Source organism: Delphinapterus leucas, chromosome 15, assembly GCF_059928025.1.
Source record: "Delphinapterus leucas isolate spDelLeu-1000000601 "Yukka" chromosome 15, BTC_Dleu_Yukka2, whole genome shotgun sequence".
Classification (NCBI taxonomy): Eukaryota; Metazoa; Chordata; class Mammalia; order Artiodactyla; family Monodontidae; genus Delphinapterus; species Delphinapterus leucas.
In genome coordinates this window covers 58,787,625-58,803,053 of record NC_143143.1, presented here as the reverse complement: position 1 = coordinate 58,803,053, position 15,429 = coordinate 58,787,625, and the positions used below count along the sequence as shown (strand labels likewise).

The 15,429-nt window shown below is 39.3% G+C and overlaps 1 protein-coding gene across 6 annotated transcripts in view; it reads right to left on the bottom strand.

The window, feature by feature from the left end:
* DNAAF9 (dynein axonemal assembly factor 9) overlaps positions 1 to 15,429 on the bottom strand; it is a 148,436-nt gene that overhangs the window by 96,290 nt on the left and 36,717 nt on the right. For all 6 annotated transcript variants that reach the window (XR_016387882.1, XR_016387886.1, XR_016387885.1 and 3 more), the window contains exon 7: positions 2,171 to 2,248. Coding sequence is in view for 1 of the 6 variants with exons in the window: in XM_022592877.2 (XP_022448585.1) it covers positions 2,171 to 2,248 (78 nt within the window). In the remaining 5 variants the exon portion in view is untranslated. The remainder of the gene's footprint in view (positions 1 to 2,170; positions 2,249 to 15,429) is intronic.

The window sequence follows — 15,429 nt, the reverse complement described above, 5'->3', positions numbered from 1 at the left end:
TCAACTGATTTTTTCTTATCCCTGTCTGTGACAGATTTCTCTTCCTCCTGCTGCTCTACTGGAAATGAGAACAGTGTCCTATGAAGTTCCCTACTTTTTTAGAAAATAGAGTTCTTTGAGGTTTCCTTGCATCTTCAGCTCTCTAATGATTTTACACTATTATTCTGTTGCATATTCAGATTGTTTTGGTTATTAGGGTGAGAATAATGGTCTCTTTTGACTTTCTATATCCCTAACTGGGAGTGGAAAACCATGGTCATTTTTATTTCTTATTTTGTGAACAGCCAATTCCGGTTGTCTCCTAGTTCCCCACTGTTGTATTTTTCTTATCAATTTGTAAGAGCTCTCCATAGTGTAGTGGGTATAAATGTGCTCAATCATATTTTGGTATAAGAAATATCACCTTACTTTATTCTTTCTAAATAAAATTAAATCTGGCCCTGAGTCCTCCTCACTCTTCCTGTGAGATGGGAAGTCCACTATCAGACTTTAAAAGGGCTTCCTTTCTACTTCTTCATGGTATCACTTAAGAATACCAAGCTCACTGGAAATCAGAAAACCAGGAAATGGCCTGGTCTACAGCCCATGATGATTACCACTGTTGCTTCTTCAGTTGCATGATGTCACTGCTGTTCTAGGTGTAATTAAAGATGCTCTCCTGAGTGGTCCCATTCCATTGACTCCAGAGATGCTTGTGATGTTCTCAAAACTACAATGCTATGTCTAGCTTCCATGTGTGACCTGAAGCATCCTCACGTTCAGGGCACTGCATGCAAGTGGGGCATGGGTCCCAGATACTGTGCAGAAACTCCTAAACTACTTATCTCTCTTATTTGTCTGTGGTTAAATTTTATTTAACATTCTTACACTCTTTTTTCCTTTTTTTTTTTTCTTGTGGCCATGCCACGCAGCTTGCGGGATCTTAGTTCCCCAACCAGGGATTGAACCTGGGCCCTCAGCAGTGGAAGCACGGAGTCCTAGCCACTAGACCGCCAGGGAATTACCATCATTCTTACATTCTTAATGTTGTAATTTTTGCATTTTCACTTTTTCCCATAATTAGGCAAGCCATGGATTGATGATGATGATTAGGTCTTTTTAAAGAACAAAAAGTTCAGGTTTTAATTTTCTTTTATATTCCTATTTTATTAGAAATGTTTAACAGAATGGATGTTCAATTTCATCAAATGCCTTTTCAGCATCTATGGAGTTATCATAAATGGTTCCAAGGAGAAAAATCAGTAGTGATTACATTAATAGATTTCCTAATATTAAACTAAATATTAAGCCCTTAATAAACTCTGCTTCATCACAGAATGTTCTTTTAATATGATACTGTTTGCTACCATTTTACTTAAAGTATAGGCATTAATATTTGTGAGACTGATGTGCAGTCTTCATTTTTTGAATTATTTTTGTTGGGTCTTGATTTCACAGCTCATTTCATTAAAAGCTACATACAAGCTGTTCTTTTTCCATGCATATCCATCCATGACCCCTGAGAGACACTACTGAGCTGTTTAAACAAAGTACCTATACCTTAGTTTTGTTTGTTGCTCCTCATTGCAAATTGCTCTGTGCACTGTGAATTTTTTCTTCAAAGTTCAGATGAAAAATTAATGCCTGACCCTTTAATCCAGGAGTCAGTAAATTATGGCCTTTCCTTGGAACACAGACACACTCATTTGTTAAAGCACTGTCTATAATGGCATTGCTGAGTAGTTCAAACAGAGACACAGGACCCACAAGGCCTAAAATGTTACTGTCTACCCCTTTACAGAAAAACGTTGCCAACCCCTGCCTAATTCTTGATTCTTTTAAGGCATACACCAACTTTTTAATCTTTTCATGCCAGAGAAAGAGTACAAAAAGACACCCTCTTTATTGTTTTTCTAAAGTCCAGCCCAACGGAAAGAATGTCTTTAGGTCAAAACCTAAATCTTGGACCAGGCAGGCAGGCTTGGTCTCATCTCAGGTGAGGTTTCCTCAGAGTGGAAGAGGTCCCCTTCCACCCCCCAAGAAGTTCAAGACAATAATTGGGGGAGAAACTGTTCAATTCTTTGACTAAAGCAAACTAAAATATATCCTGCGTTTCTACAAGTTAAATACCATTAGTGGATAATTGAGCTGGTTGTAATATTTATAAGTTAAATACAGTATAGCTCCTTACTTCTGAAAGCAAAGTCTCCAGAGACATAGGATCCATCTTGCTGTAGACATTCCATAGATTCAAACTCACATCCTGCAACTGCAACACAAGGGGAAAAACACTGAAATAACTGAGTCAGTATCATTAGGATGATCAGAATTATTTCCTGACATTTAGAAATGACTATCTTGGTGAAAACTCAGTGATTAGAATAATAAATAAAAATTTTATACTATACTAGAACCTATACATATTAATAAATTTGTGTCCCATTCAAGGAAACTATCTGTTCAGAGACTTTGGTATATCTTCTGAATATCTTCAATGATGGGCATATATATATATTTATATACATATACACACAAAAATATTTTGTCTTTGTTTAGAATAAAATTTTAATTAAAATAATACATTCCTATAGTTTTAAAAAATCAAATACTAGTCCTAAAGGCTTGTAATAAAAAAATTTTAATCCCAACTCCAACCTTTCACAAACCTCCACTAGTCTTAATCCTCAGAGGCAACCACTTTCAAGTCTTTTAACATTTTCTTTTTGGTAATTACCTCCATATTTTGATATAAGCTTCTATCACTATTTCTTGATTTATCAATTTAGAAATTAAATACTGACTTATGGTAAAGATGTAGCTCTGCTACGCCTATCCCCATTCTCATACGTTTTCTCACATATACACCTTAACATTATCTAATATCATGACTTTTTTGGTTATACCAGTAGTTATTGTTTATAATATTAAGGATATATATAAATATATATATTAAAAAATATATAAAATTTACTGCAGGCCAAGTGCATACCATACTCATATTTGCTTTCTTAAACAAATTTTGTTTTTCCAAGAGCTACCAACAGCTTCATTCTTTTCACTTGTGTAATTTAAAAACTCAATCCTAAAATTTTTTCTACCTTTCCCACTTAATTTGCTAGTATGCTTACACTAGGGTTTCTCAATAGCAACACTACTGTCATTTTGGGCCAGTTATTTCTTTGTTGTGAGGGGCTGCCCTGTGCATTGCCTTGTGCAAAATCCCTGACCTCTACTCACTAGATGCCTACAACCCATCCCCCAGCCCCGGACCAGGCAAATCAAAAGCATGTCCAAATATTGCCAAGTGACCTGGGGGGAGGGGGAAGAAGGGACAGCAAAATCACCCCAATTGAGAACCACTGGCTTAAAGATATCAGATAATCTATCATTGCTTTTTCTTCTTGCTTTATTCTGGTATGCCTGTTATGTAAGCTTGCTGTGCAACTGCAACTTTCACTATGAGACTTCTCTTTGCTATCATCCTGGTGCTCTCACGTGATGGATCTGATTCCATGGCTTAATTTGTCTCCTGTTCCTTGGTTAACTTGTTTGCTGGAGAACATCCTCCAACAGCTTTCTAAGAAAAGATTAATGGGAGGAAATTTTTTTTAGTTTTAAAATGTCTTTATTCTGTCCTTACGACTAATTTGGCAATCACTGGTGCTCTTTCATTCTTCTGTATTCTTTAGTCTCTCTGTGCTTCATCTTGGATAGTTTCTACTGCTATGGCTTCAAATTCACTAATCTTTTCTTTGGCAGAGTCTAATTTACTGTTACTGCCATCCAGTATATTTTTTCATCTTAGATATTGCAATTTTCACTTCTAGAAGTTCAATCTGAGCCTTTTTTATATTTTCTGTTTCTGTTCAACACGTTCAGTCTTTCCTCTAGCTTCTTGAACATATGCAACAGTGAGAATAACTTTTAATGTCCTTGTCTGCTAATTCTAACATTTCTGTCAATGTTAGGTCAATTTTGATGGACTGATTACCTTATTATCAGTCATATTCCCACTTCTTTGTAAACTGATAATCTTTGGATGCCAGACACTGTGAATTTTACCTTGTTGGGTGCTAGATATTTTTGTATTCCTATAAATATTCTTGTGATTTGTTCTGGAATGCAGTTACTTGGAAACAGTTTGATCCTTTCAGTTCTTGCTTTTATAAATTGTTAGGAGGGTCCAGATTGGTGCTCAGACAGGGCTGATTATTCCCCACAGGAGAAAAAACCCTCCTGAGGACTCTATCCAATGCCCCTTGTGAATTATGCATTTTTCAAGTCAAACTGGTGGGAACAGGTACTATTCCCAGCTCTGAGCATGCATCAGGCACTGTTCTGGAATACTTTCAGATATTTTTTTCTTCCTCCACTTTCAGTAGTTACATCACACATGAACACATAGATCAACAGGCTGTTGAATACTTGGGATGTGGGGGTGGGGAGAAAGAGGAATCTTGGCAGATCTTGGGAGTTCTGTTTTGGAGCAAATATTTCCTCTTTAGTACTCTAGCCGTCTTGGTCTCACCAGACTCTCAGCTGCATCTACTCAGCTCAGGAAGTGCACTGGCATCGACCTGGGTACCCCCTTCCTGTGCCATGGCCTGGAAATTTTCTCAAAGTACAGTTGACCCTTGAATAAGGGGGTTTGGGGAACTGACCCTCTGTGCAGTCGAAAATCCATGTATAACTTATAGTCAGCCCTCTGTAAATGCAATTCTGCATCCATGGATTCCACCAACTGTGGATCGTGTAGTATTATAGTATTTACTACTGAAAAAAATCTGCATGTAAGTGGACCTATGCAGTTCAAACTCCTGTTGTTTAAGGGTCAACTGTAGTAAGCTAGGACATTCTTGGGGCTCACCTTGTTTATTTCTCTCTCTCAAGGCAATCACTATTCCTCATTGCCTGATGTCTAGTGTCTTGACAATCAATGCCTCACATGTTTTGTTTAATGTTTCTTTTGGTTGGGGAAGGAGAGAAATCAAGTTTCTGTTGTCTTATTGCATAAGATTTATTTTTTCTGATTTTTATGATATTCTTTAATCCTCAGTGTTCAAAAAAGGCATAGATAGATTTAAGGTTTTTCTACTCTCACTGATGCTTGCTAAAAGCTTTTATTTCTCTTTATCACTGGAAATGTTTACTCTTTTTTTTTTTAATTTCCTCCCTTCTGATATCTCTGCTCTATTTTTCTAGAACTCCTACTTAATGGCTATCAAACCTCATGGATAAGTTCTCTATGACTTTTAAGTTTTTTCTCATATTTTCTACCTCTTTTATTTCTAAACTTTCATATTTTGAGATTTTCCTAACTTTACCTCCCAACTTCTGTTAATTTTATCAATTATCATTTTCCAGAGCTCATATTTTCCTTATATTCATTTATCACAAAATAACACTTATTCTAATAAGTCACCAAATCTTACATTTCTCTGGGCATCCTAAGGAGAGTTTTGTATCTTAACTTTTCCTCTATATCATAAATCATCTTTGGTCTTAATCAATCAGAGTTTTAAAAAAATCTTGATCTTTTTCTTTCAAGTTACAGGTATTTAATCAAATGTATGGTGAGCTTCACTGCCTGTTTATATTTTCAAATGAAAAGGCTGATTGGATGCTTTCTGCTCTCAGCAGAGCTTGTCAACTACCAGGAAGTTTTATAGGGAGAGTAGACAGGCAGGAGGCAGTTATTATAGGATCTCTACTCCCTCATATGCTAAGTGTGAAAGTGTAGATAGAGAGCTTTACTCTCAGCCATCAAAAGCTACACTACCCAATGAGTTCTCTTTGTTTTGTTTTTCAGTTTCTATAGAGAAACCCCACCCATCCACTCACCTTGTTCCTTGTTTTTCCTAGTGTGGAGGTGGCAGTTGGTAAATGTCCGGTTGTTTATCACTTGGGAGGTGGGGAGGACGACACAGACTACTACATAACCTTCAGTTAATTCATTTTTGATGTCACCTATTTCCATTCTCTATCCTCCATTTTATTACCTTCTTCCTCACTGATTTAACCTACTTGGCTCCTTCCTCTGTACTGTGGAACAGGTTTACAGGTGTGTCAACTGATTAGATTTTTGAGGTACTGAATTGATTTCTATTTTTAAAATTTATTTATTTATATTGAAGTATAGTTGATGTGCAAAATCATGTAAGTTGCAAGTGTACAATATAGTGATTCACAATTATTAAAGCTTATACTGTGTTTATAGCTATTATAAAATATTGGCTATATTCCCTGTGCTGTACAATATATCCCTGTAGCTTATTTTATACATAATAGTTTGTACCTCTTATTCCCCTACCCCTAATATTGCTCCTCCCCACTTCCCTCTCCCCACTGGTAACGACTAGTTAGTTCTTTATATCTGTGAGTCTATTTCTTTTTCATTTTATTCACTAGTTTGTTGTATTTTTTTAGATTCCACATAAAATATCATATTTGTGTTTCTCTGACTTATTTCACTTAGCATACCATCCAAATCCATCCATGTTGTTGCAAATGGCAAGTTTTCATTCTTTTTTTATGGCTGAGCAGTATTCCATTGTATATATATACACCATATCTTCTTTATCCATTCATCTACTGATGAACACTTAGGTTGCATCCATATATTGGCAACTGTAAATAATGTTGCTGGGAACACTGGGGTGCATGTATCTTGCTGGGTTAGAGTTTTGGGGTTTTTTTTTTGAATGTATACCCAGGAGTGGAATTGCTGGGATATAAGATAGTTATATTTTTAGTTTTTTTTTTTTTTTTTTTTTTTTGCTGTACGCGGGCCTCTCACTGTTGTGGCCTCTCCCGTTGCAGAGCACAGGCTCCGGACGCGCAGGCTCAGCGGCCATGGCTCACGGGCCCAGCCACTCCGCGGCATGTGGGATCTTCCCGGACCGGGGCACGAACCCGTGTCCCCCGCATCGGCAGGTGGACTCTCAACCACTGCGCCACCAGGGAAGCCCTATTTTTAGTTTTTTGAGGAACCTTCATACTGTTTTCCACAGTGGCTCTACCAATTTACATTTCCACCAACAGTGTATGATGGCTTCCCTTTTCTCCACATCCTTACCAACATTTATTTGTGTTCTTTTCGATGACAGTCATTCTGACAAATGTGAGGTGATATCTCATTGTGGTTTTGAGTTGCATTTCCCTGATGATAGTGATGTTGAGCATCTTTTCACATGCCTGTTGGCCATCTGCATGTCTTCTTTGGAGAAATGTCTGTTTACGACTTCTGCCCATTTTTTGATTGGGTTGTTTTTTGGATGTGGAGTTGTATGAGCTTTTTATATATTCTGGATATTAATTCTTATCAGTTGTATCATTTGCAAATATCTTCTCCCATTCAGTAGGCTGTCTTCATTTTGTTGACGGTTTCCTTTGCTGTGCAAAAGCTTTTAAGTTTAATCAGGTCTGACTTGTTTATTTTTAATTTGTTTATTTTATTTGCATTAGGAGGCAGATCCACAAAACTATTGCTACAATTTATGTCAGAGTGTTCTGCCTAGGTTTTCCTCTAGTTTTATGGTTTCCAGCCTTACACTTCGGTCTTTAATTCACTTTGAGTTTATTTTTGTATATGGTGTTAGACAATGTTCTAATTTCATTCTTTTACATGTAGCTGTCTGGTTTTCCCAGCACCACTTATTGGAGACTGTCTTCTCTCCATTGTATATTCTTGCCTCTTTTGTTGTAGATTAATTGACCATAAGTGCATGGGTTTATTGCTGGGCTCTCTATTCTGTTCCATTGATCTATGTGCCTGTGTGCCAGTACCATACTGCTGTTATTACTGCAGCTTTGTAGTATAGTCTAAAGTCAGGGACTGCGATTCCTCCAGCTCTGTTGTTCTTCTTTCTCAAGACTGTTTTGGCTCTTTGGGGTCTTTTGTGTTTCCATACAAATTTTAAAATTATTTGCTCTAGTTCCATGAAAAATGCCATTGGTATTTTGATAGGGATTGAACCAAATCTGTAGATTGCCTCAGGTAGTATGGTCATTTTAACAATATTACTTCTTCCAATCCAAGACCACGGTATATATCTTTCTATTTGTGTCATCTTTAATTTCTTTCATCAGTGTCATACAGTTTTCTGAGAATAGGTCTTTTACCTCTTTAGGCAGATTTATTCCTAGGTATTTTATTCTTTTTGATGCAATGGTAGATGGGATTGTTTCCTTAATTTCTCTTTGTGATAGTTCATTGTTAGTGTATAGAAATGCAACAGATTTCTGTATATTAATTTTATAACCTGCAACTTCACCAAATTCATTGATGAGCTCTAGCAGTTTTCTGGTAGTGTCTTTAGGATTTTCTATGTATAGTATTATGTCATCCACAAACAGTGAAAGCTTTACTTCTTCCTTTCCAATTTGGATTCCTTTTCTGTCATAAATTGCTTTTATTATGTTGAGGTATGCTCTCTCTATGCCCACTTTTTGGAGGGTTTTTAATCATAAATGGGTATTGAATTTTGCCTTTTCTGCATCTGTTGAGATGATCATATGGTTTTTAGTCTTCAACTTGTTAATGTGATGTATCACACTGATTGATCTGCAGATGCTGCAAATTTCCATTGATAGATCCCACTTGATCATGATGTATGATCCTTTTAATGTGCTGTTGGATTCAGTTGATGATTTTGTTGACGATTTTTGCATCTATGCTCATCAGTGATACTGGCCTGTTATTTTCTTTTTTTATGGTATCTTAGTCTGGTTTTAGTATCAGGTGATGTTGGCCTCAAAGAATGATTTTGGAAGTGTTCCTTCTCTGCAGTTTTCTGGAACAGTTTCAGAAGGACAGGTGTTAATTCTTCTCTAAATGTTTGGTAGAACTCACCTGTAAAGCCATCTGGTCCTGGACTACTGTTTTCTGGGAGTGTTTTTGTTTTGTTTTGTTTTTTGTTTTTGATTCAATTTTAGTACTGGTAATTGGTCTGTTCATATTTTTTATTTCTTCCTGGTTCAGTCTTGGGAGATTGTACCTTTTTAAGAATTGGTCCATTTCTTCTAGTTTGTCCATTTTATTGATGTATAGTTGCTCGTAGTGGTCTCTTATGATCCTTTGTATTCCTGTGGTGTCAGCTGTAACTTCTCCTTTTTCATTTCTGGTATTATTGATTTAGGCTCTCTCCCTTTTTTCTTTATGCGGCTGGCTAAAGACTCATCAATTTTATCTTTTCAGAGAACCAGCTTTTAGTTTCATCTATCTTTTCTATTTTTTTAAAAATCTCTATTTCATTTATTTCTGCCATCTTTATGACTTTTTCCCTTCCACTAACTTTGGGTTTTGTTTGTTCTTCTTTCTCTAGCTCCTTTAGGTGTAAGGTTAGGTTGTTTATTTGAGATTTTTCTTGTTTCCTAAGGTAAGCTTGTATTGCTATAAACTTCCCCCTTAGAACTGCTTTTGCTGTGTCCCATAGGTTTTGGATCATCATGTTTTCATTTTCATTTGTCTCTAGGTAATTTTTTATTTCCTTTTTGATTTCTTCAGTGATCCATTCGTTGTTTAGTAGCATATTGTTAACCTTCCATGTGTTTTGTGGTTTTTGCAGTTTTTTTCCTTGTAGTTGGTTTCTAGTAAGTGTTGTGGTTGGAAAAGATGCTTGATATGATTTCAATTTTTTAAAAATTTACCAAGGCTTGTTTTGTGGCCTAGTATGTGACCTATCCTGGAGAATGTTCCATGGGCACTTGAAAAGAATGTGTATTCTGCTGCTTTGGGATGGAATGCTCTATATCAATTAAGTCTATTTGGTCTAATGTGTCATTTAAGGCCAGTGCGTCCTTACTAATTTTCTGTCTGGATGATCTGTCCATTGATGTAAACGGGGTGTTAAAGTCCTCTACTGTTATTGTGTTACTGTTGATTTCTCCCTTTATGTGCATTAATATTTGCTTTATGTATTTAGGTGCTCCTATGTTGGGTGCGTATATATTTATAATTGTTATATCTTCTCCTTGGATTGATTCCTTGATTATTATGTAGTGTCCTTCTTTGTCTCTTATAACAGCCTTTATTTTAGGGTCTATTTTGTCTGATATAAGTATTGCTACCCTGGCTTTCTGTTAATTTCCATTTGCATGGAATACCTTTATCCATCCCCTCACTTTCAGTCTGTGTGTGTCTTTAGACCTGAAGTGAAGCCTCTTGTAGTCAGCATATACAAAGGTCTTGTTTTTGTATCCATTCAGCTACTCTGTGTCTTCTGATTGGAGCAGTCAGTCCATTTACATTTAAGGTAATTATTGATATATATGTTCTTATTGCCATTTTGTTAATTGTTTTGGGGTTGCTTTTGTAGGTCTTTTTTTCCCTTTTCCTTCTTTTGTTCTCTTGTGACTTGGTGACTATCTTTAGTGTTTTGTTTGGATTTTTCTTTTTTGTGTATATCTATTACAGTCTTTTGGTTTGTGGTTACCATGAGGTTTTTATATAGCGATCTATATACATACTTGATTGTTTAAAGTTGTTGATCTCTTAATTTCAAATGCATTTTAACAATCCCACAGTTTGCACTCTCCTCCCCTCACTATGACTGTTTTTGATATCTGTTGGGAAAATTAATAAAGTAGTCTTGTTCAGGCTTCAGATGCAGAAGCAGGCCTCTGACTGACCTGTGACCCAGCCTGGACTGCATGCTTGCTTGCACACCTAACAATGCTGCTAGCAAGGCAAGCAGCACTCACAATAAGAAAGGGAGTGGGTCTTGGAATTTCTTGAGCCCTGGGGACCTGGCCAGTTCCCTGGGGTCTGGAAAATCTTGTGACCCACATGGTGAAACAAACAGCATTGCTAAAGTAAATCCAGAGCTGCATTTTGGCATGCAAACTGATATCAGTTTGTGGCCTGGAATTACAAATGGAAGCCCCTGGAACTCTGATCTGAAGTCTCACCCATGGGGTGGAGGCACCACCCAGGACCCTTCCCAACTGGGGCTCCAGACTGGTGTTACTCAGGACTTCCCAGCTGCTGTTTGGATCTGGAAGTAGGTGTTGGCTCAATTCCGTGATGTATATATACCGTGTTATGTTTTTCTAATATTCTTATTCCTTTCCTTCTAATGATTGTATATTAAAATTAAGCTAAATCATCTTTCATTAAAGGATTAAAGCTGTTTATTTGTGTGAAACAAGTGGTTATTTTGCCAGCGAATCCAACAAACCTTATAACAGAAAGCAGGCTTTCGGCAAAACACCACCACATTTTACATCTAATTCTTCTGTGTATCCCTTAAGTGCTTATTGTGTATATTTGTGGATATTGTGGATTTTACTACTTTTGCCTTTTCACCTTTCTACTAGGTTTGTGCATGGATGATTTCCTATCTTTACTGTATGTTTTCCTTTACTGATGAGCTTTTTCATTTCATAATTTTCATGTTTCTAGTTGTGGCCTTTTCTTTTTCACCTAGAGAAGTTCCTTTAACATTGGTTGTAAAGCTGGTTTGGTGGTGAACTCTTTTAGCTTTTGCTTGTCTATAAAGCTTTTGCTCTCATCAACAAATATGCATGAGAGCCTTACTGAGTAGTGCATTTGTGCTTGTAGGTTTTTCCCTTTTGTCACTTTAAATTTATCATGGTACTCCCTTCTGGCCTGCAGAGTTTCTGCTGAAAAATCAGCTCACAGCCTTATGGGAGTTCCCTTGTATGTTATTTGTTCCTTTTGTCTTGCCTCTTTTAATATTCTCTCTTTAATTTTTGCCATTTTAATTATAACGTGTCTTGGTGTGTTCCTCTTTGGGTTAATCCTGTATGGGACTCTGCATTTCCTGGATGTGAATAACTGTAACCTATTCCAGGTTAGGGAAGTTTTCAGCTATTATGTCTTCAAGTATGTTCTTAGCACCTTTCTCTCTTCTAAGACCCCTATAATGCAAATATTAGTGCGCTTGATGTTGTCCCAGAGGTCTCTTACACTGTCCTCATTTCATTCTTTTTTCTGTTCAGCATCAGTGATTTCCACTACTTTGTCTTCCAGCTCACTGATTCATTCTTCTGTATCATTTAATATACTGATGATTCCTTCTAATGTATTTTTCATTTCCGTTATTGTATTCTTCATCTCTAGCTGTTCTTTATATTTTCAAACTCTTTGTTAAAAACTTCTAATTTCTCGCTCTGTGCACCCATTCTTCACCCACATTCTTTTTTTTTTTTAATTTATTTTTTTGGTTGTGTTGGGTCTTCGTTGCCGCATGTGGGCTTTCTTTAGTTGTGGCGAGTGGGGGCTACTCTTCGTTGCGGTGCGCAGGCTTCTCATTGTGGTGGCTTCTCTTGTCGAGGAGCACGGGCTCTAGGTGCGTGGGCTTCAGCAGTTGTGGCACGCGGGCTTCAGTAGTTGTGGCTCGCGGGCTCTAGAGCACAGGCTCAGTAGCTGTGGCCCATGGGCTTAGATGCTCCGTGGCATGTGGGATCTTCCTGGACCGGGGATCGAACCCGTGTCCCCTGCATTGGCAGGAGGATTCTTAACCACTGAGCCACCAGGGAAGCCCCACCCACATTCTTTGATCATCTTTATGATCACTACCCTGCACTCTTTCTTGGGAAGATTGCCTTTTTCACTTCACTTAATTCATCTTCTGGGGTTTTATCTAATTCCTTTGACTGGAACATGTTCCTCTGTCCCCTCATTTTGCCTAAGTTGCTGTTTGTATTTTTATTTATCTGGTAGGTTAATTATGTTTCCCAACTTTGGAGAAGTGGTCTTCTGTAGGAGACATCCTATGCATCCCGGCAGTGCACCCCCCCTTGTCACCCAAGCTATATGCTCTAGGGGTTCTCCCATGAGGGCTGTGTGGGTCCTTCTTTTGTAGAGGAATATCTGGGTGATGTGGTAGGCTTCGTTGGTGCCTGGTCCAGTTGGTTGCCAGGCCCTGCCTTGTGCAGAGGCTGCCGGCTGCTGGTTGGTGGGGCTGGAAAACCTCAGGGAGCCCCAGGACTAGTGCTGGCTCACTGGTAGGCAGAGTCAGGGTCCAGAAGACTCCAGGGTTGTTGCCTGTCCACTGGTGGGTGAAGCCAGGTCCTGGAGTTAGTACCAGACACCTGGGAGGCAGACCTGGGTCTTGGAGTCTGGTTTCTAGGCCTAGGGATCCCAGAGCTGGTGTCAGATCACTGGGGTGTGTGTGTGTGTGTGTGTGTGTGTGTGTGTGTGTGTGTGTGTCCTGACAGAGTTGGGTTTGGGGTCCAGGGTGTCCTGAAGCTTGTATTTGGCTGCTAGTGGGCAGGGGGCCGGGGTCAAAGTGGTCTCAGGGCAGGGTCTGGCCTGCTTTGGGCAGGCTGGATTCACAGGCTGTGGGAGTCTGGTTTTCTTGCAGCTGGTGTCTGCCCCTTGGTTGGTGAGACTGGTCCAAAGGCTGCAGCAGGCTTCTGGGAGGGCAGGGCTGGGGCCCAGAGGATTCTGGGACTGGTGCCTTCCCACGGGTAGGTGGAGCTGGGTCCTGAGCCTCTGGTGGGCAGGGCCATGTCTAGAGGCAGCTGTGGGTTCAGGAAGTCTTCAGGCAGCCAGCCTGCTGATGGGTGGGGCTGTTCCCCTGCCTAGTTAGTTTGGCCTGAGGCATCCCAGCACTAGCCCCTACAGGCAACTGAAGCCAGGTCTTGGTGCTAATGAGCTAGAGGGAGGATTCCACAATGGCAACCACTAGCATCAGTGTCCACGTGATAGAAGGGAGCTCCCAAGGAATGGCTGCCATCAGCGTCTATGTCCCCAGGGTGAGCTGCAGTTGCCTCTTGCCTCTCTGGGAGACTCCCCAAGACCAGCAGGTAAGCCTGGCCCGGGGTCCTATCAAATTACTGCTTTCGCCCTGAGTCCCAGGGCGTGTGATATTTTGTGCATGCCCTTTAAGAATGAAGTCTCTGTTTCCCCCAGTCCTGTGGGACTCCTGATAGTAAGCCCTGCTGGCCTTAAAAGTCAAATGCTCTGGGAGCTCAGTTTCCCAGTGCAGGGCCCCCAGGCTGGGGAGCCCGATGTGGGGCTCAGAACTCTCACTGCTGTGGGAGAACCTCTGCAATGTAATTATCCTCCAGTTGTGGGTCACCCACCTGGGGGAAAAGGACCTGACTATATTGCAAGTCTGCCCTTCCTACCTGTCTTGTTGTGGTTCGTTCCCTATGTCTTTAGTTGTAGAAGGTCTTTTCTGGTAGGTTGTGGTCTTTTTTCATCGATGGTTGCTCTGCAAATAATTCTGATTTTGGTGTGCTTGTGACAGGAGGTGGGCTCAGGGTCTTCCTACTCTGCCATTTGGCCAATCTCCCTGATTTCTATTTTGAAATTCAAATCTTAATTCTACTAATGAATTTGGAGACATAACAATATTTCCTCATGTCATCCACCTCCCTTTTTAATTCTGCTTGCTCTACCTATCTCATTTCTCTTTTTACAAACTGCATTCTTAAAAAGTACAAAGAGATATTTTTCTCAATTTTTATTTTATTTCCTGGAGAAAATATTTTTTAAAAGCATGCTGATCTATCCCTGCATCTAATATGCTATGGTCTCTTTCTTACCTTTTGAATTTTTTCATAGGGTTTATCCTACCTTTCAGTACAAAAATCTTATGTGTGTCCATAAAAAGATGAATGAATGTTTACTCTGTAGTTATTCTCATTATTCAGAGGATTATTTTAGAATCCTTCCCTTGGGGAGCTAGTTAATGTAAATTTACATTACCAGGTCATACAGTTCCAGCAGCTGGAGAGTAAGAAGGAAGTTGGAGGCAGGGAAAGCCCTAGCAGAGGAACTTCCCTGTACTGCTTCCAGGAAGAAAGAGTTCCCTATATCCATAACTTAGTTTGGCTCAGCCTAAATACCAAGTAAATGCTATGTGGGTCTGGCTTCCTTTCTCATGCTGGCACCTACCACATCAGGGATGAAAACATCCTCTGAATTAAGGATTTTCTTCTGGGTATGAGCATGTAATAAAAAAGAAGTTTGAAAAATTAAGATGTAAGTATCCGTAGTTCTCCTCCTAGCTTTCAAAGAAGGCAAGAACTTTTCTGGCTCAGGCAGTTATCAGGCCTTTAATATGTGAATCAGAGAGAAGTACAGTATAATGGCAGAGCTGATCAGTAGGCCAAACTACTCCATACCTTAAACGACCAGGAAGGACAGGGTAAGGAAGAGAAGTGAGGTCAAGGGAAATGAGATGGAGACGAAAGGAAAGTATCTGAGAGAATGAAAATTAGTGGCTACAGAGAAGGGCAGGATCTGAAGAAAGGGATCTTGAGAGAAGACTTACAGTAGTAAATATTACAATATGATGTGTGCTATTTCCTCCTCACTGCCCATCCCATCCCCTAAAAACACCACCCTACAGGAAAAATCTACATTACCTGGATTTGACTTCATGGTATGATGCACCTTAAGGCAGAAGCCAGAGGCCTGCCCCATTTGAGCTGCATGAATTGTACAGCCTCCTAGTGCACTGCTTTCTAATTCTA